Source organism: Mytilus trossulus, chromosome 7, assembly GCF_036588685.1.
Source record: "Mytilus trossulus isolate FHL-02 chromosome 7, PNRI_Mtr1.1.1.hap1, whole genome shotgun sequence".
Taxonomy (NCBI): domain Eukaryota; kingdom Metazoa; phylum Mollusca; class Bivalvia; order Mytilida; family Mytilidae; genus Mytilus; species Mytilus trossulus.
Window position 1 is genome coordinate 18,374,467 of NC_086379.1, and position 22,581 is coordinate 18,397,047.

Consider the following 22,581-nt stretch of genomic DNA (forward strand, 5'->3'; position numbering starts at 1 on the left):
AAGTTACAAAAAGAAGCATTCAATACTTTCAATTACATTTTTTAGCTAAGGACCATGAAAACATGGTTTTTATCAAGTTTTTATTTAATTTACCTGTGCACTTTATTGTACATGTTGTAGGACCTCGTGTCATCATGAATGATAAATTTTATTGTGTAATAAGGTTGCTTAACGCGAGATTGCAGTGTAGCCAATCAGAATAACGTATTATAATGAAACATATATCTAATGTAATTATTTATAATTGCAAGAAGTTATATATGATGTGCAAATTTGCTTTATTCTCTGTTTTAGTCATTAAATGTAAAGTTGTTTAAAGAATAATTGCAGATGTATTTAGCTTTCGTTCCCTTTTATAGTATCCATATTACATATATTAACATATTTCATTTACTTAAAAATGGCCATTTGACACAGAAAATTTGATAAAACATTTGTTTTCTCTACTATTATCACCCAACTGATAATTAGGTGATATTTACGTAGTATATCGTTGCATTAAAGGAGAGGTTTGTTTACTCAAATGGTTCAAATAAGGAATAAAGCAATTACAAATCTGAATCAATCAATCAAAAATTTAAATGATAAACCAGTGTCATCATATTGGTATACTTCAGACAGAAAACACTAGTAAGTTCAGTTAGGATCGTATTCAGCCCAAAAAATAAAATATAAAAGTGTAAACTCCTGATAGTAACTATATATGTCCCAAAATATTTTTGTTGTCCTCAAAACTTGTTCACAATGCTTATACTCCATAAAATCATGAATCAAGTTTGAATTTGGATAACACCTTTTGTAGTTATGTCCCTCTATAATGTTATAATACTAGCAAGTACATCATCTGTGTCCCAAAGACACATTCTCTTTTTATATATCACATATGGGTAGTGTTTAACTGAGTAAAACAAAAATAGAAAAAATATGATATACTCGGTATGACATTGAAGGACTTGAGAGCTTCCTTGTATTACATATGCTTATTAGATTATTTTTATCATGGAAGTATTATATGCCTTGTTTTAATTGAATTGTTTATCATCCAGCCCAAAATATCTTTGGTGATTTACCGAATTGTTATTTTTATCTGGAAATTGATTACCATGAAAAATAAAATTTTAAGCTTGTCCATATGTCAATTTCCACACATCAATACCAATTACCTTGTGTAATTGTATTTACTTTAAGTATTTCAATACATTATCTGTCGTCAGAAGTGACCACCATTATAGCAGGACGTGGGACTATGTGTGGTCAGCAGCATTTAATAAGGACACCTGTCACTTATACAAGCTTGTATAACATTGGCTTGATTAAACTTCTGCATGACTGCCTGTCATCAACAGTAAGCTTAAAAATACAAAATGACCAAAATAGCTGATGTCATCAACCTTATTATCCTTTAGGTGATTGCTACTTCTCAAGCTAAACAAGATACCATATATAGAAAAGTTATGGTTTTACAATGATATCAGCGAATTTGGTGAATTGGAAAGGATTTGTGTATATTTTTAGCATCAAATTAGTAATATATCTTGAAACTTGAAATTCTCTATCATCAAATAACAGGAAAGTATAAGCATAATATGTTATTGTGTCGTAGATCACATTTATTTACTCAATGTATTTTTCTCTTGTTTCTACTAATATTTCTTTTGATTGAGTTAAGCCATTTCAATTGATATTTTATAGTGTGTCTTTGTTTGTTTTGATGCTACACTATTGTTTCAGGTAGAGTGAAGTTAAATGGCACTCACTATAACGTTCAAACCTGCTGAATATTTTTGCACATGTCCTATAAGTGAGGAACCTGATGTTCAGTGGTTGTAATGTCTGTTGATGTGGTTCATAAGTGTTTCGTTGTTTCACCTTTTTCAGTTTTTGTATATAGATTAGACTGTTGGTTTACTTGTTTGAATGATGTTTACAATAGTCATATTTGAAACCTTTTAATATAGGTTACTGTTTGGTGTGAGCCAAGGATCCTTGTTGAAGGCTGTATTTTGATCTATAATGGTTTACTTTTACAAATAGGATGGAAAGTTATCATATGTGAAGTACCATATGGAGTTCAGTTGAGCATTCTACAGACTACATACATCTATGGGTGGGCAGTTGTAGGTGTTTAGACTATTATAACAACTCCACCGTATATATCTAAATGTAGGAGGCATCAATTAGCTTTGTAGTATTAAGGTTAATTGTTTGGGAGACCATTAACTGAAGTCTTTTCTATCTAAATGTCAATGTTTTTCATAAATGTATATATTTGTAGATATATCTAATACTTAGGAAAACTGATAATTCTGCATAGTCATGGTTTTTGTCATGGTAATGTAACAAAGAGCTATGAAAAATACATTAACATTTGAGAAAAGCATTATAAAGATTTTATTTTGTAATTCCCTTTATTCTGAAACTCTTTTAAGAAAATGCTTTCAGAAATAAAGAGATCTTCAAAACAGTTAATAGCCATAAAAGTTAAGGGTAGAAAGTATGGATCAGAGTAAATGCTTATAACATACATTTACCAGGATCAAATGAACCTAATCTGTCCATTTTTTTCATCCAGAAATATCATTAGGTATGCCCAGGGCCATGTGTCTATCAATATGAAAATAGAAAGATCTGGAATTATTGCTGTAAAAGAGACATTTACTCCTGATCCACTAGAGACCAAATAAAGTAGAATTAAGTAACTAGCAGTCACCTTACAGCTTTCAACAATGAGCAATAACCATCAGGCATAGCAAACTTATATGTTCAGTTTAGGTAACATGCATACATTGTAGGTTGGCTGTGTCCACTTTAAACTTGTTTCAATTTGTAATGTAAAATATTCCCATGTATCAAAGCTGCACTGTTCTGGAATTTGTGCGGTTTGCATTAACACCTTATAACATCAAGACTTAATCTAATCAGTAATTGGTATCTTTGACTATGATTCCATGCATATTTAAAGCACAAATTTGTACAGATTCTTATTTGAATAAACCTAGTTAAACTACATTTCTTAAGATTGTTTTGCTGTTTATAAATTGACATTCTAAATTTGACCATATTGATGGAAACAACTTGTTTAAACATATTCCACTGATGTTTGAAATGGAATTAGATTTTTATATTGTAGGGACATGCCAACATTAGCTCATCTGGAAATGATTAGTCTTTCAAACATGATAAACAGTTTGAACAGCCAATAAATTCAGGTTTAGGGATTTCTAATGTCCTTAAAGCAGAGAAATCATTAAAGAAATTTACATTCTCTATCATCTTTTACTTCAAATAAATCGGGGAGAAGATGGATTTATAATAAATACTAAGATTTAAATTTTCTCAACTAAAAGTGTGTTAAATTTATCAGTATCTAAACTTTTCTCCTTAAAACATGTACTACGTATGTAAAGGCAACAGTTAAGTATACCACTGTTCAAAATTCATAAACCTATTGAGAGACAAACAAATCCGGGTTACAAACTAAAACCAAAGGAAACACATCAACAATAAAAGGTGCAGCAAAAAAAAAAACATACATAGAAACAGACTAATTGATAACAGCTACCATATTCCTGACTTGGCACTGGATGTTTTATGGAAAAGGGTGGGCTGAATCTGGTTTTATGGCTATAACCATACATGTATCAACCTCACGCAGAGACAAGCAGAAAATATCTTGTACCATTTCAAGGTCTTTGACATGGCCTGAGATTGAACCATTACTTCTTGCTTCCAATGAAAACAAAAGGTTGCTCTTCAGGTTAAGAGCAATATTCATGGGATATTGTATATAAGAAAATACAATGCATTAATGTATTGAACAGTGCCTTTAAAGGAACTGACTGTCTCTTTATGTTGATCTATAATGTAACATTGTCCAAGGTCATATAAGCATAGTTATCATACAATAAAACTATTTTAAGCTAAACATTTGAGAACTGGAAAACTGTATAAATGGAAATAAGGCAACTGAGGACAATAAATTTTCTTTGTCAATTTTGATACAAATAGAATCAATTCACTTAAAGTAGAGAGTATAATCTAATTTGGGCTAATGTTCAACCTGTTCATTCAATATAAGAATGAAGACACCTATTATCTAAATCAAAATAGTTATGTGCTGATAATTATAGATATAATATGTTATTTAGGATCTTCTCAGTGGATTATGCATATACCTGCCAACTTTTCAAAATGCCCATGGGGGTTTTACATGCAAGATGGATACTATAGTCCTACAAAACCATCAAGGGGGCCTTCAAATATACTGTAATGTTGTTTTTTTGGCTTCTTCATACTTTTACAAGCCTATAGCCATTGTAAAATTTATTGTTTTGTTAAAATTGTGGACACAATTGCTCTTTCAAAATTTCCATTTGGGAGCTTCCATTGGGGAAATCCCCTGTAAATAGTGACAGTTAGCAGGTATGATTATGGGCATATATTCAATTCTAGTGTTTTATATCTCCTGAGCCAGTACAAGTCTACAGGGCATTAACTTTTTATAATATTAATTATTTATATCAAATGTTGATACCAATAATGACTGGACTATTACAATAATTTATGTCGATCAAATATTTTTAAAAGAGTAATGCCCCTTGGAAATATCAATTTAAATTTGCATTGCCTTTACTATCAAACCTCTTAAGATTATAATTTATAAAAAAAAAATATATGAAAAAAAGGGGCTTAGTCTTATATGACTGCATGCAATCGTATATTGTTTAGTTATTTCCCTAGAGAAGAAAAAATATGTGCAACATGGGCGACATTTGAACTCAGTTCCTTTAATATATTATACTAGAACACACCCGTGATATCGCGGGTCTGTGACTGAATTACAGTTAATAACTATGCGCAAGCCTTATTTTAGTATTAGTATTGTCATCTGATAAAGTCATGCCGATTATAAGATACACAGTTTTCTCTGCTTTCAAATCTTTTTGTTTGAACCCGCCGAACTGGAACTTATCAACTATTGGTAATATTAATTATTTGAAAAACAAAAGGTCCTGGAATGGAGTATTTTTTAATCAACAGCATTTTCCTATATTAGTTATAAATGAAGTTGAATTCTTTGATTCGCTGTTTTATGTCATAATGACAAATTCAAACTTGTACCTATACGCCTTAGTATTCTTATTGTTATCTTAGAAAGTCTTACTGATTAAAATACGACAAAAGACCTGTAACAATTTGACAATTTAGTAGTGTCAATCCTGTGATTATGACCCGTGTATATAGCATATCAATCCTGAATAAGCATCTAATTCTGAATACACCGTTTGTTGGTGTGCCTGTCAGATGCGGAATGTACACATAAGGTAATAGGTAACAGGTGAATATACTATCGGTATCGGACTCGACCCGGAACTTCTTAATTTTTGGCAATATTAATTACGTGAAAAACAAAAGGGCCTGGAGTGGTGTAATTTTTAATCTACACCGTTGTACTATATTAGTTATATATACAGTTGAATTCTTTGATTCGTCGTTTTTACGTGATGACGGCTGACAAATTGGACCTCGTAATTTTAGTATTATAGATATCGTAGGGTCCTGATTGTTATATCAATAACACTCCACTGTACAAGATTATTCGAAGAAAGACATGCCCTATATAAACAGAACTATTTTTGGACTTTAGATTTTGTTCTATAAATTAGACAGTAAACTCAAAATGAGGTTATTATTTCATAGTTATCTTGAAAATAAAATGTATGGACTGAGGAACTCCGTTGTTTAAGGAGATCAACATTGATTCCTTTGTGAATAAAAAGTCATAATGACTAATATACAATTGGCTATATTTTTATGTAGTTCTAGTAACAAAACATTTACAATAGGTTATTCACATAACGTAAATGTAAGGACCTTGTAATACCATTGTATATTGATTCAGATCAAATTGTACCGAAGAGAACATTTTTATTTGATGAGTTTATTAAGTTATGGGTCTTTCTATGGTGGTGATAACAAGCTGATGTACATTAGAAAATCGCATAAAAATGAGTTTATCTATTAAAATTATTAAATAGAACTTGGTATTTGAATAAATCATAGATCACTTGAATAAAAAAATATAACAAATGCTCATAATATGGTTAGTGTTTTATGTTATTTAATAAAAATGTCAGCATTTTCCGATAAATATTGGCATCGTAATGGGACATGGATTGGGTGCAAAAGTAAAATTTGTATTATAATCCCTTTATTCAAAATTTATATCATAATGAAAGTTCCAGTTTGTTTTGTGATAGTATCTGCTACAATTTGTAGCTGAAATTAGTATTTTAAGTGCTATAACATTAAAATTATTTCAATTTTGCTATAGCCAGTTTTGCTTGTTACAGTGGTGTCCAACTTTATTGCTGAGAATCCTAATTCAATTTTCAACATGGTATTGTTATAACAGATTGACAAAATGATTTATGAAATCATCTGATATCCGTGTGAATGTATCTTACATATCTAATACTTTTAGTGCATAGATTTATCAGAGTAAACAGTTTTATAATTGTAGGTCATTTCGTGTCCATATTGTAACGATCGATATATAGCAAAAAACAATGACTGTATCACATATTTTGTAAATTAAATTTGACCTTCCACTAAAACCCATCCCAACTTAACCTAATTGAATTAAAATACCACAGATGCTCTGACTGGAATTTCAGAAAGGATTGTTCTATGTTTGTGTCCAGGACTGAAACGTTCGAAACAGGTAACGATCAATGTCTATTTTTATACTGTAATTTGTTTATATGGTTCTGGTTTCACTTTATTCTTTTTAAATTGTTGAGTTTAACTGTTTAAAAAAAAAGATATAAACAAGTTAACCAGATAAAGATGATATGTATTAATAATATTGTAATGATACAGCATATTGGACACAAATAAGTTTACGCTCGTTACACATGGAAACCAGGAAGCAAATTCTTTTGGAAATTTGTAACGATCGTTATACTGTCAGCTGTTTTAATAGTTCAAACGAGTTCAAGGCTTCATTCTATCTATAGAATTACATTGCGTTATGTCAAGTAGTGTTACACATAATTATTTTAAGTTAGAAAAGGTTAGAATGGCAATAAGTACATACTATGTTCGCTCGTTACAGAAAGACACTCACAAATTTACACGATCGTAACATCTGGAAACCAGAAATAAAAAATATGTAACGATCGTAATTTAATCATGTCTTATCTTTAATCAATAAACTAATACAATTAAGCGAACTATTTCTATTTGTATAACTTTTATTAACATATTGAAACAAGATATTATTTTTTGTTTTAAATGATAAGATTATTATTAAATTTACTTTTGGTAACGCTCGTTACAGAAAGACATCTTAAAGTTTTAAAGATCGTTACATTTGACACGAAGGCAAACTAATGATCGTTACATGAGACACCAAGCAAAAGTTTCGTTTGAAACGATCGTGATGTGATTATCATACAATTGTATTGATGATTTTTTTCTTACATAACCAATCATTTCCATTCGCGTTTTCAATTCAACGACAAAAATGTCATCGTCTTTAGTTCTACATGTTCAATTATAATAAACCGTGCTTTAATTAATCAAAATAATTAATGTAACGATCGTTTCACGTAGATTCAATTCCTAAGGGCTTTTACAAATTTCAGAGCAATGCTGAAAGTAAAGCTGAGGTCCAGTCGAAGGGAAAAAAACAAAGCAACACCGATACAAAATGAAACAACGACAGTGAAGTTAGAGAAAAAATCTTCCAAACAGAAAATGAAAGAATATAGAGACAGGTTAAAGGAAAATCCAGACACATACAAAGCATATCTAGCATCAGAAGCTGAAAGAAATAGGGCATATAGGGCAAAGTTAGGCGACCAGCAAAGGGAGAGGCAGCGTGAGAAGACCAGAATTCGGGTACAAAAATTCAGAGAAAAGAACAAATCTGCATTGATTTTAAAAACGCCACAAGAGGATGCCTTGGTACAACAAAAAACACCAAAAACGAGACAAAAGGTTAAAGACCAGAGGGAGTATTGGCGAGACAAAAAGAAAGAGCAGAGAAAAAACATGACAGCTCAAAAACGAAGGAGAGTTAATGAAAAAAGAAGATTAAATTATGCCGAAAAGAGAGTTAAAAAACTAACAACAAAAGAAAAAGAAAAGGAAGAAAGAACAATTTCCCCAGGGTACAAAACCAAAGAGGCAGAAAGGAAAGCAGTATACCGCGCTAAACAATCTCTGCCATCTTCACCTAACAAGTTCGCAAGTGTTCTCGCTGGTATTGCTGCATCGGCCACCCCAAGAAAAAGGGCAGCATTGCAAAATGATGGAATCATATTAACACCATCAAAACGACGACGACTGGAAATGTGTAGTCAATCCCTTGCAAAAATAACGGGTGAAATTCAAAGTAAAAAATATAAAAGATCGAAGTTGGCATTGAGTAGGAGACGCATTTTAGCATCAAGCATAGTTTGGTCCAGTAACACACACATGAGAAAAAACTATGGTATGTCGTGGGCTTTTGCATACAAATGTTCAAAACTTAAGGGAGTATGGACTGACAAGAAAAGAAGTGACGCCTTGGACGAAGATACAATAAAAAAAGTTGAAGATTTTTTCAGGCAACCGTGTAATTCAAGATGCCTACCGGATAAAAAACATGTGTCAAAGAAGACCATGGAACCAAAAAGAATAATGGAAGTGAGCATTGTAGATACATATGAAAAGTTTAGAGAACAGAATGCAGAATGCAACATCAGTTTCAGTAAATTTTCTTCCCTTCGACCATGCAACGTTAAAACAATGAACAAGAATGCTTTCAATAATTGTTTGTGTGAATACTGCACAAACATTGAACTTAAAGTCAAAGCCATTGAAAAAGTAGTTGGAAACAGAAGCATTGTCAGGAATCGCTATGATATATCTAAAGAAACCCTTTGTTCAAAGGCGCTTAACTCACAGTTCTACCATAAAAAATGTTTGGAAAGAAGGTGCGATAAATGTGGCCCTGAGAAATTTACAAAATCCCTAACTGATGTTTTAAACAAAAAATCAACTACTCTAGAGTGGCACAGATGGGAGAACCAAACTATAATAGACAGAGGGGTGAAAAAGACAAGAAAGATGCTACAGATGAAAAAGAATAACGTTACTCTTTTCATGGCAGAATTAGCAGCCGAAATTGGTCCTTTTAGTGCTCATTTGCATAATGCAGCTTGGCAATACGAGCAATTCAGCACACTTATAAAGAATGTACCTGAGAAGTGGGTTGTTTTTTGCATGGATTTCGCCGAAAATTATACATGTTTGTATCAAGACGAGGCTCAGAGCGCGCACTGGAATCATGGCCAAGTTACCTTGTTTTCAATAGTAGCATACTACCATTGTCAATCGTGTTCAGCTAATATGAATGAAAGTTTGATTTTCATCACTCCAGATAGGAAACATGATAGTCATGCTGTTCATTGTTTCAATACAATAGCAAACGAGTATTTGAAAAGAAAGAACATTGTCATCGACAGACAAATACACTTCTCAGATGGAGCTGCAAGTCAATTCAAATCTAAAACGCCTTTTGAGGATTTGAGAAAAGGATCAGACGACTTTGGATTCCACATCGAAAAGCACTTTTTTGGGTCGAGACATGGAAAAGGTCCATGCGATGGAGAATTTGGGGTTGTAAAAAGAACAGTAGCAAATGCGGTTAAATCTAGAAATACAATACATGTAGTTAGAACCGCAGAGGAATTTTATATGTATGCAAAGGGTGCTTTGACAAAACCAAAAGACACCGATGAAAAATGTTGCCACACACAGCGTGCCTTTTTTCTTGTTGAGGAAAAAGACATTCAACGACAAAGACCAGACCGAATTAACGTCAAAGCTATTAAAGATACAAGAAAGAAGCATGGTGTCAAATCTCTAGCTGACGGAACATTGGCAACACGTTTACTTAGCTGCTTTTGTAGAGAATGCACTACACACAATGGCACGTGTATTAACCTACAACATGTTGATGATTGGGAAAGCACATCAAAGAAAAATAAGAGTGTTCCCTTAAACAAAAGGGACTTTGGAAGCAAAAATACAGACAAGACCCAAAAGAGAAATATGATAAAAAAAGATGAGACACAAGGGATAAAATCCAAAAAAAAGAATGACAGTTTAAGGAAAAAAACAAAAGTCCCCCTGAACAAGAAATATGTTAAAAGGACCAAAGATGAGGCTGTTAATGATCGTTTTGATAATGAGTGGCCGAAAGAACGTAGTGCATATTTCCAGATGGTTTTACTTTATTTACAGTCCTCAGAATCATTTGATGACCTTCAGGCAAAATGTATTGAGATTAATGAAAGTCCAATGTTCCACAGTTACCCATTTACAGTCGATAAAGACATTGCTATGGTGACTCATAACCTTGCTGCAGACAGACAAGCAATAGATTGTATGCCTAGAGACGGACTTGAATTATTCAGCTCAATGTTACCAGTTTGCGTTATTGGAGATGGAAATTGCCTCCCTAGGTCTGCTAGTGTCGCCTGCTTTGGCAATGAAACTGCCCACAAAGAAATAAGAGCGCGTATCGTGGTGGAAATGTGTTTGTATAAGCACCAATATGTTGATAACGAATACCTAAATAAAGGTGTTGATTTACCTCAAAAAGAAGCTAAGAATCTTGTAAAAACATATGCAATGTTTTCGGAAAAATACACACCCGGCGACAAACTTACCAATGAAGTCATTAGCAGAATTTATGACGCTGAAGTTTCTGAGATTGTCAAATTGGCATATTTATGGGAATTTGGCAGTTATTTGCATTGTCATCATGTGCAAATACTAGAATGTATTCTGTATACCCAGATTTAGGAGCCCAATTACCAAGGCTGACACTCAACAGACAAATTTTGCCGAGAAATAACCTGATACAAAGCTCAAGTAAAGAAACTCCTTTTGTCATCATGTGGAGCTCTACAAGAACCGATATGACCAAACACAACTGGGTTCCAAATCACTTTGTTCCCCTAATACCTTCATATCATCTAAAAACTCCAGAAGTTGACATAGACTTTCTTGAGGATGGGGACGAAGCGTTCTCTTTGGATGACAGTGTTATGATGACACTATTGCAGACTGTGACCAAGTAAGTAGCTCGCATTGCTGTTAGTTTGGAAAATGTCAAAAATGAACCAAAACACTCAATTATATCGTAAACTGCCTTTTATATTATTATATCAAACCAATAATTCAAAAAATGGCATGTTTCCTAACACACATGTACAGTCACTTAAATTGATACTATGCATTATAACAAACAGTTCAAACAATTAAATCAGTGCAGGGGTATTTGTCAAGGCTTTAAGAGAATATGAAACAGACATACATATATATATATATTACTTGTAATGAGATAATAATGCAAGACAGTGGGAAAACTTATATATATAATCTTTAAATATTGAAAAAAAAGCTATTAAATCTTTATATTGTTTCCTTTTTCAGTGTCGAATTTGATGACAATAATGGTGTGGTTAATGATAAAAACACAGCCATCAATGGCACAACTGTTGATGAACCCTGCGACATCAATGGCATAACTGATGGTGAACCCCAAGACATCAATGGTTCAACTATTGTTGAGACCCAAGACATCAACGTCACAACTGGGAATGAACCCCAAGAAATCAATGGTACAACTTGTGCTGAGACCCAACACATCAATGGCACTGGTGATGAACCCCAAGACATCAAGTGCACAACTGATGGTGAACCCCAAGACATTAATTGCCCAACTGTTGAAGATAACCAAAACATCAATGGCGCAACTGACGGTGAACCCCAAGACATCAATGTCACAACTGATGGTGAACCCAAAGACATCAACGGCACAACTGTTCGAGATACCCAAAACATCAATGGCGCTACTAGTGTTGACATCACAGATATCAATGGTGCACCTGGTGATGAGTTCCAAGACACCAATGATACAACTGGTGGTGAGCCCGAAGACATTAATGGCACAACTGGTGATGAGACCCAAGACATCAATGGCACAACTGATGGAGAAAGCCAAAATGTCAATGGCACAACTAGTGATAAGACCAAAGACACAACTGTTGGAGAGACCCAAAACAATGCCACAACTGGTGATGAGCCACTGGACATCAATGGCACAACTTGTGTTGAGACCCAAAACATCGAAGGCACACCTGCCAATGAGACCCAAAACATTAATGGCACAACTTGTGGTGAGACCCAAAACATCAATGGCGCAACTGGTGATGAGCCCCAAAACATCAAAACCAAAACTGGTGATGAGCACCAAGACATCAATGGCACAACTGGTGATGTACCCCAAGACACCAATGGCACGTCCGGTGTTGAGCTCCAAGACATCAATGGTACATTTGTTGATGAGCCCCAAGACATCAATGTCACACCTGTTGATGAAACCAAATTCATCACTGCCACAACTGGTGATGAGCCCCAAGACATCAATGGCACAACTGTTGATGAACCCCAAGTTACCACTGCAATAACTGGTGATGAACCCCAAGACATCAATGATACCACAGATGAGCACAACACATGCATCAATAGATTGCCACATGATAAGAACACAGGAATTAATGGAACCACAAGTGATGAGCACAAAACATTCAATTGTAGAAAATAGGATGACCAACACAGGTGAGACTTTTAAATAGTTAAAGATTTTATCACTCATAATTAAAAGATAGACAATTTAGATTTATATATTTAAATGATAAATTCTTTTGTTGTTTATTTGTCATGTGCATTGTTAATATAGATACATCCTACAAAAACATTTTTTATTCATTTTTCTTTTTCATTTTCTCATATCATTCATGATCTCAGCATATTCATCAAGCTTTATTTGATTTTAATTTCTCACCATTTCACTATTAATGCATATATTCATGTTCTCACCAATCACATTATCACCACTCACAGCTATCAGATCACAGGAACATATCTACTTGTTGCTCATGGTGCAATTAGTTTTCCAGTTGTTGTAAGTTGAATGGATCCAAAATAACAAAACCTTAGTCCACCCTAAGTACACATGGCGGAAATTAATACAATTGCATGGTGCTTTGTTCAGCATGTTGATAGCATGAAGGTTTAACTTATTGTTTTATAGTCATAAGCAATTTAACATCATGCATATATGTAAAATAAGAAACTTTTTTTCTGAAATAGAGGAGTATACGTACTTTGATAGAACAACAAAATTTCATGAACAATTTTAAAAGCTTATGTTTTTTTTTTTAAATTGGGTTGCAAATTCACATAAGTAATGCTATACATTGTGAAGTTTAAATGGCTAATTCATTATATTCTTTTTTCATTCATTGGTTCAATCTCAAACAGAACAAATGCCTTCCAATATGAATGTTATATTATACAGGTTACAGAATGGCCATGGGTCAAGTTTTATTCAAAAAAGAGTCCAACTAATAAGGCATGTACTTGGTGGATAGAGAATGAGCAACAGTATATTATATCCAATGATGAAGTGATAAAGAAACTTTTGCCACCTACTATCCAAATGAAGGGACGTCGGAAATATTACAGCTTTAATGGTAATTAGCCATCTGCTAAACAAATAATATTATACTATTTATACACAAGTTCCACGTTTGGAACTGAAAAGCCTACCTTTCCGATTACCTGATTCAATCAGTTTCACTTGTTACAGAGTGTCCTGAAGTCGGTCCAGACCTTTCTTTTAAATTACCATCATTGTGGTCAGTTTATTGTCTAATTCTTCCGATTTTTAAGTCGTTTTATTCGGTGTCTTTGAATTTCTCTTAAGCTTTCACACAGAAGGTAAGCACAATAAATGAACAAATTCAATACTTTGTCACGGATATATATGTGTTTTAAGTTAAATGAAATGGAAATTGATTACATGATTGAAACAAAAACATCTTATGAATATGTAATATATTTCTTTTATTTTTCAGGTTTATAAGAAGAACAAAAAGGAGAAATGCAGTCATGACTTTGGGATATGTCACAATTAAAAAATCAACTATATATCAATATTTTATTTTTCTTCTGATTAAAGTACATTAAAAACAAACGCTTAAAGTTAGGAAACTATCTATACATTTATTTGTAATGAATATCAGGGAATCACAATATCATACTAAAGGGCAAGAACGGATATGGTGAACATTACCCTGACATAAAATTGAAATATTTACATAACATAGTTGCAACGTGTATATGATTCTTTGTAAATCACATAAAAACGCTGTAACGTTAAGCAGAACACTTGCAGACTTCATAAATTCGCAAAACATTACTGTTATTTACATAGTGGTTAAAAATTAGCAAAGTTTTTTGATAACGATTGTTACATTGTGTCCAAAAATAATGAAAAAATGGGTTTCAACATAAGCAATTTTATATTTCATCATGTTTTCAGTTTTTATATCATTTACATTTTTGATTTGGTTTATGAATAATTCGATTAGATATTGAAATAAACTTGTATATTCACTTATCATTTGGACACTTAATGTAACCTTCGTTATTCGTGTCCACTGTAACATACGTTATCATATTCAGAAAATTAAAAAGTTTGATATATTCCAATCATTAAATCAATAGATTGATGTTTTAAGATACTAGTTTAGATAATACTCTATCAACAAATATTATACAAGGGATAAAAATATTCAGAGCTAAAGCGACACAATGAAAAAAGAGTAAGGACGTGGAGTACTTTTAAATCAGGTGCATTAAATGCGCTTTAAATTTTCTCAAATCAATAATACAATATATGAGGAAAAGAAAACTTGTTGCTGGATCCTAGATAAACACTTTTCACTCAAAAACCAAGCTTAATTATAGTAATAGCTACTACTACATGTATTTGTTGGAAACCATGTAACAAGCGTTACTCTGATAATGACTAGCATTAAAACAGGTAAATAAATAATATCCGACTTTAAACTATCTTTTTGTCAATTAAGTTGGACTATCGATTGGTTTAACTATAAGAAAAAAGTACAGATATCATATTTTCTTTCATTTTTTAGCTCACCTGGCCCGAAGGGCCAAGTGAGCTTTTCTCATCACTTGGCGTCCGGCGTCCGTCGTCGTCGTCCGTCGTCGTCCGGCGTTAACTTTTACAAAAATCTTCTCCTCTGAAACTACTGGGCCAAATTTAACCAAACTTGGCCACAATCATCATTGGGGTATCTAGTTAAAAAATTGTGTCCGGTGACCCCGCCAACTAACCAAGATGGCCGCCATGGCTATAAATAGAACATAGGGGTAAAATGCAGTTTTTGGCTTATAACTCAAAAACCAAAGCATTTATGGCAAATCTGACATGGGGTAATATTGTTAATCAGGTTAAGATCTATCTGCCCTGAAATTTTCAGATGAATCTGACATTCCGTTGTTAGGTTGCTGCCCCTGAATTGGTAATTTTAAGGAAATTTTGTTGTTTTTGGTTATTATCTTGAATATTATTTCAGATAGAGATAAACTGTAAAAAGCAATAATGTTCAGCAAAGTAAGATCTACAAATAAGTCAACATGACCAAAATGATCAGTTGACCACTTTAGGAGTTATTGCCCTTTATAGTCAATTTTTAACCATTTTTCGTAAATCTTAGTAATCTTTTAGAAAAATCTTCTCCTCTGAAACTGCTGGGCCAAATTATTTGAAACTTGGCCACAATCATCATTGGGGTATCTAGTTTAAAAATTGTGTCCGGTGACCCCGCCAACTAACCAAGATGACCGCCATGGCTATAAATAGAACATAGGGGTAAAATGCAGTTTTTGGCTTATAACTCAAAAACCAAAGCATTTAGAGCAAATCTGACATTGGTAAAATTGTTAATCAGGTGAAGATCTATCTGCCCTGAAATTTTCAGATGAATTGGACAACCTATATTTGGGTTGCAGCCCCTGAATTGGTAATTTTAAGGAAATTTTGCTGTTTTTGGTTATTATATTGAATATTATTATAGATATAGGTAAACTGTAAACAGCAATAATGTTCAGCAAGGTCAGATTTACAAATAAGTCAACATGACCAAAATGGTCAGTTGACCTCTTTAGGAGTTATTGCCCTTTAAAGTCAATTTTTAACCATTTTTCGTAAATTTTATAAATCTTTTACTAAAATCTTCTTCTCTGAAACTGCTGTGCCAAATTGATCCAAACTTGGCCACAATCATCTTTGGGGTTTCTTGTTTAAAAAATGTGTCCGGTGACCTGGCCATCAAATAAAGATGGCCGCCACGGCTAAAAATAGAACATAGGGGTAAAATGCAGTTTTTGGCTTATAACTCAAAAACCAAATAATTTAGAGAAAATCTGACATGAAGTAAAATTGTTAATCAGGTCAAGATCTATCTGCCCTGAAATTTTCAGATGAATTAGACAACCTGTTTTTAGGTTGCGGCCCCTGAATTGGTAATTTTAAGGAAATTTTGCTGTTTTATATTGAATATTATTATAGATATAGGTAAACTGTAAACAGCAATAATGTTCAGCAAAGTAAGATCTACAAATAAGTCAACATGAACGAAATGGTCAATTGACCCCTGTAGGAGTTATTGACCTTTGTAGTCAATTTTCAATCTGCTTCCTTTGTTTAATATTCACATAGACCAAGGTGAGCGACACAGGCTCTTTAGAGCCTCTAGTTAAAATGCTATGAATGTCCCAGGTTTTGTTATCACCACCATAGAATGACCCTTATAACAGACTCATCCTATCTTTGTTTTTTATACCATATGAATATCAATATTTAGCAAAATGTAAAAAGCTCTACTTTCAGAATTGTGAAAAAAATATAGAATTATAGTATTAGTTTTATTTGTTCTATTCTTTCTAAATTTGTTAAGTACATATCTGGCAGTACTCACAGTTACTGACAGCTAATTCAAATCCACTAACAACTAATAAAAAAATCATGCATCTATAAGACTAAATTATCAATCAGTGTACATGTCAGATGTCCATTTTGGTTGATTTATATTGTAAGGTTGTTGTCTTTTGAACATTTTTCAGCTGTTTCCAAGTATTCACTTTTACTTATTGTTCATGCAAGCTTTCAAATTCTGAATGTTTTGTTTTCATTTCAGGGTAAATATTTCCTGGTGAAAGATATCCCACAGAAAACAGACAGAAAATATGAGTTTTACAGGGCTCCAAACTTCAGAAAAGCATGCCCTAATTTGCCTGTATGGGCATGTGGTCAACCAACAGAACGAGGTCTGTCAACTATATTGGATAGCTTGTCTAATGAAGGTTTCACTGTAAGTTCAGTAGTTTACTTTGAAAACAATATTTTATAATATTAGTCTACAAATTAAATTAAAACCAGTAGTTTACTAAATATTATTCAGTATATCAAGATACCTGTAGCCTAATTTGGTATAAACACAAATTTTAATGGAGTTAAAGCAGCTTTACTTATACAAAATACCTCCTCGTTTGCCTATCTTGCCAATGTGTTATAAAAGTAAAACCTAAGTAAACTGGACTGTCAAGCTACCATCAGGATTACTACTTACTTGCACAAACATTTTAGGGAAAAATGTCTTCTACTTCAATGTAGTGTTCTCTATAATACAAAATTTGTTACCATTTGAAATGCAAAATGCACTGGTTAACCGATCCAAACATCAGTATTAATGACAAAATCGTCTGATCTGGCTAAAATACAAATAAAATGTGAATACAAACTTCAGTAATACCAGTAAAGCAGGCTTTTGTCGTCCTATAATACCATACCTGTAACTAATTGCCTTATGTATACAGTTACAAATACAACAGTTATTTGGAGGTTTTGTTTTCGGTAAGATTACAAAAGGAATTACGTGAAAGATTGCTTGTGTATAATTATAGATTCTGCAGTATCAAACCATTGTTTCTGATATTTAAACATCCACAGCAAACCGATATATACAATATTAGGTCAGTGTCAGGAAAATTTAAACTTTTTTTACTAGAGTGAGAAACTTGGGAAGGGTGAGGTTCTACCCAGCCCTTCTCTAGTTTTGCATAAAAAAAGTACAAAAAAGTTCATATTTTTATGACATTGATCTAATATTGTTTTTATACTGCAAGTTAAATTACCGGCTATACATTGATAGCTTTTTAAATCGTAACACAAATTTCAAACTTATTTTCATCCCTTCAGTGTTCCCCTGATCGCAGAGAAAGAGTTCCATGATGAAAATGACATTATACAAAATATAGCTATGTTACTATATTTAGGAAATAAACACAACTAGTTGCAGTATAAAAATAAGAAGTGGTATGATTGCCAATGAGACAACTTTTCACAAGACAGAAATTTTGAACTATAGGTCACCATACGCTGACAGACAAAACAATGGTAACATAAACCCCACTAAAAACTGGGGATGGTCTCAAGTTAGGCAGAATGGTAAGCAGATCCTGCACCACATGTGACACCTGTCATGTTGCTTATATAAGTACAAACCTAATAATAAGTCCAATTTGGCAGGTCACATTCAGGGGAAAAGGGGGTCATTTAGTTCCTAATGATGTATTTGATGGTTAAATTGATTTTTATATTTCCATCTTAGGACATTCTGTTATTCAATCTGAGAGAAGAACCTGTATTATTTGTTGACTCTGGCTCAGACATGCTACCATATACCATTAGAGACAGAGATAACTTAGAAAGCCTTGTCCTACTCGGAAGAAGTCCACAGGAGGCAGATGAAGCAGAGGCCAGAGTTAGAAAAGAAGTAGGTATATATTCTGAAAAATGGAGGTCTAGAATCAAAGGAATGTATAATCAAACAGAAAGGTCTTGCTTCAAATTTTTGAAATGGCTAAAATTTTAACCATTACAGATCATTAATTCAATGAGATGAATGGACTATACTAGAACACTTTTATATTTCTCCCAAAAAAATTGGGAACATATAGTCATCATGACCTTGTGTCCAAAACCAACGGTTTCTGAATGGTTTTCCCTTGATTGATCAGAATTTAACATATACACCACAGGAAGATGAAAAAGGTATGTCAACTTTAGGTCAATAGGTAAAAGTGCAAGGTCATTAACTGTTACTTAAAATATTATTTTATGAAAAATAGTTTTCTGTATGGAAACTGTTTCCCTTGCCTGATTGGAATAATAATTATGCAGAAATAAGATGCCTATTGGTTTAAGGGTCAATAGGTTAAAGTTCAAAGTCTCTAATATTAGAAAGGAAAAAAAAATCCATTGAAAAATCGGTTCCAGATGATAATTAGATGAAGCCCTTAGTCAAAATTGTCTTTTACAGCTGCTTAGAGCCCACCAATAAGGCTGTTTAAGAAAAACAGAATGCAAATTGTCAAACTTGCTTTATTATTATTCAATTAAAAGCTTTTAATTACCGAATCTAATGGAAAAAAACACAGTTCATAAGATATTGTTAATACTGTATTGTAATCACATATTATTTGTTCTGTATTTAGTCCTTATAAAGTTGGAATATTAAGGTCGAAATATTTGAAAATACTTGAAAATTAGTAAACAGCCTTGAAAAGTTCTTTTCAAGTTAGCTAATAGATTTTGATCAAAGTGCTGGCTGTATTGTTTAAGTGAACACAAAACCCATTAGACAATTGTTATAAGATGGATTGATTTGCATATCAGCATGTTCCATCTTTGTTGTGACAGCGTCTAAGTGTAGCGAATATTTGATCAAGAAGGAAAAAAACATGTTTTATCAATTTCTCACAAGTAACCTTGAGATGATTTTCCTTCTTTCACGATTTCTTAGTAAAGAAGGTGAATTAACAGCAACCATCATTCGTTTAATGTATGATAGAGTAATTACTACATATCATTGTACTCTGACTGGTTATACAGTAGTGGTTATTATAATGTACTGCATTTGTTATAACCATATTAACACTTACAGAATTGTTTGAAAAAAAAAGACATACAGTAGGCTTCTTTTTTAATCTAAGAAGTTTTAACACATATCTGGTGAAATTTATTTGTCCCAATAAGACATAAATTTCAGCATTTTGGTGCAAAAACAACTTAACAAAGAATTGGTTCCAATATAAGTATTTTTATTGCACATAAGTTCCTTTAAAATCATGTAGAGTGTGAACACAAGTATACTCTGGATCCATTAATATTTGTTGGATACCAATTTACATGGTTTTCGTGGGTACTGGTGAACCACGAATTCAAATGTCAAACATATAGCATATTTTGAATAGGCTTTGTATACAGTGATTGATAAACGAAATCAAATATCCACGAATATTCAAATTTTCAGCAATCCATGAAAATTGATATCCACCAAATTAAATGAATCCACAGTATGCTTTCTTTTGAACATTGATACAGTTTATGACATAGTACTATCTTCATTTAAATAGAACAAATTTAGAAATACTTTACCTAATAAAGCAGTGTTTTAACAGTATATTATTGTTTCAGGTGATAGATCTAGCCATCTTGAATGACAAAAACAAGTTTTATTTCTATGGTGATATAGAAAATCCACAGAAAGAGCTTCGAGAGCTAACAGTTCAGTATGAGGATAATTTACTAGTTTCAGAGGAAGTGTATTCTAGACATATGTTGTGCTCACACAGTGTCAGGTAGGTATTTAATTACCTTAACCTAAATAAACTGATAATTTACTCATCTGATTTTACCTTCCCTTAAAAAGCCATTTGTACTATTTGCTCTGACAAAGAAATACCATTACTTCCATACAGAAAAGATGAAAGTTATAGTTATTGCCATTTACATTATAAGTTCCTTGGCCTTGTTTGAGTTTGAATTCGAGTTTATCCTGGTCACGACACCAAAATTACTACTGAAATGAATTCCTAGTATAAAAATTGTTTCTTTTAGATCCTAACAAACAAGTTTAGATGTACACCATACAAGTTATATTTAGAAAATAATTTCACAATTCTGTTTTTTTTTTAAATTAAGAATTTAAGAATATTTTTCTTAGGGACAAATCAATGTGATTAAAGTTAAAATACAGTCATTGAAATAATTATTTTCCTATCTGAAACTTCATATGTTTCATATCATTGAAATTTGAAAGTTTTATATTTTACAACTTTAAAGAAAGATGTAATATTTGACAACCAAAACAAAAGCATTTCAGTAAACAGTCAGATTAGAATGGCATTATTTTGTGAAGTCTTTTTTGAGTTTTAGTATCTTGACAGGAGCTGACTTCCTTTACAGACAGATAATCATGTGACAGAAAGTTTATAGTATGATTTTCAAAATACATAAATTCAATGCATTTATATCAAAGTTGTTCTTTAGAGGACCATATTGTCTTAGTGTATCTAATATTAAGACAAATTAATTTCAGGTTTAAAAGATTATGTTTTCCCTTAGAAGCTTCTCCGACAGATGAAGATATTGATGACTTTTTAAATGTATTTAAGGTAATGATTAGTGATATTCCCTGGTAGCTGTTACTGTTGTAATTTTGTTGTTATGCAAGATATATTCAGTCTAGGTTGAGAATGTTTTTCCTTTGAGGAAGAATTAGCTCTTTCTCCCTCCCATTTATATATATATATATATACAATATGTCTAAACATCAACCCAACAATGTTAGATCTGTTTTTTTGCTTTCGCAAATTTTTGTTCTTCCCTCGTCAGGATTCCAACCCAGGCTACTGAGATATCGTGACACCAAATCGCCTGCACTGTATCTGGTGCGCTAGACCACACAACTACCTTGGCTTCACAAAAATAAAGCTTCATATACATACACATTGATTCAGCAAGTAGCAATTTTAACGCTACCCACTTGTTTAGCACAATAAAAACTTTCAAAAGAAAAAGTCGATAATATTAAAGATATTCAGATTGATAAATGTGGCAGGTAACCATTGCATAAATGTTACACACATGATGTTAACCAAAATCTGATAAATAAAAAAATTGTAATTTAAGATTATGATAACAAAACATTAGTATAATTATTAAACTAGCACACAAATGAAGTTTCATAGAGCTTTGACTCAATTGACAAAGTTTTTCTTTGTAATGATCTGCACTATAACAGTAATTAAACACCCTCAGGTATTAGTTACCCGGTATTTATATAACCAGTGCAATGTTTTTGTATCAAATTCCATCTAAGATTTTATGTGCAGTACTTTGGCTTCACTAGGTCATTAAGGATGTTAAGGAAACTCCTATGGTTTGTGTAGAATGCACCAATGATAAATTATAAGAAGTTCATTTGCACTTTGAAGATTAGAACCACAAATATCCAAAATGAAAAAGGGTAGGTGAAATCATGTATAAAGAAAGCACACCAAATGTCAGTTCTTTCTTCTTGAAAATTTCAAATAACTCATTACACACAGAAAAAGGAATAAATGAGTTGTCTCTTTACAGGATAATTTCCTAGAAATTAAATTAATGTAATAGAAATAGCCATTTTACTTTACTTTTTTCAGAACAATCGTCTGGCTGGGAGCTTGGAATTCGATTTAGAGTATTTGGTCAACAAAATTTAATGGAAAAATTACCACATAGTTATTTTCATCAAATATTTT

The 22,581-nt window shown here is 32.5% G+C and overlaps 3 protein-coding genes across 7 annotated transcripts in view; all 3 read left to right on the forward strand.

The window, feature by feature from the left end:
* Window positions 1-22,581, forward strand: part of LOC134724743 (paladin-like) — a 115,565-nt gene that overhangs the window by 67,637 nt on the left and 25,347 nt on the right. For all 5 annotated transcript variants that reach the window (XM_063587948.1, XM_063587950.1, XM_063587949.1 and 2 more), the window contains 4 exons: window positions 17,133-17,306; window positions 18,606-18,770; window positions 20,474-20,637; window positions 21,378-21,453. In XM_063587948.1, the coding sequence (XP_063444018.1) occupies window positions 17,133-17,306; window positions 18,606-18,770; window positions 20,474-20,637; window positions 21,378-21,453 (579 nt within the window). The remainder of the gene's footprint in view (window positions 1-17,132; window positions 17,307-18,605; window positions 18,771-20,473; window positions 20,638-21,377; window positions 21,454-22,581) is intronic.
* LOC134726055 (uncharacterized) lies at window positions 6,346-10,860 on the forward strand. Its single transcript, XM_063590450.1, has 2 exons — window positions 6,346-6,724; window positions 7,650-10,860. Exon 2 carries the CDS (start codon window positions 7,654-7,656, stop codon window positions 10,858-10,860), a length of 3,207 nt encoding a protein of 1,068 aa, XP_063446520.1. The 5' UTR covers window positions 6,346-6,724; window positions 7,650-7,653.
* On the forward strand, window positions 10,914-12,667 carry LOC134726056 (uncharacterized). The gene is made up of 2 exons (XM_063590451.1): window positions 10,914-11,134; window positions 11,494-12,667. The coding sequence occupies exons 1-2, from the start codon at window positions 10,953-10,955 to the stop codon at window positions 12,665-12,667; spliced, it is 1,356 nt and encodes a 451-aa protein (XP_063446521.1). The 5' UTR covers window positions 10,914-10,952.

Coding starts and splice junctions, on each gene's coding strand:
- LOC134726055 (XM_063590450.1), top strand. CDS start 7,654: ATGCTGAAAGTAAAGCTGAGGTCCAGTCGAAGGGAAAAAAACAAAGCA.
- LOC134726056 (XM_063590451.1), top strand. CDS start 10,953: ATGTGGAGCTCTACAAGAACCGATATGACCAAACACAACTGGGTTCCA. Junction 11,135..11,493: donor CTATTGCAGACTGTGACCAA/GTAAGTAGCTCG, acceptor TTCCTTTTTCAG/TGTCGAATTTGATGACAATA.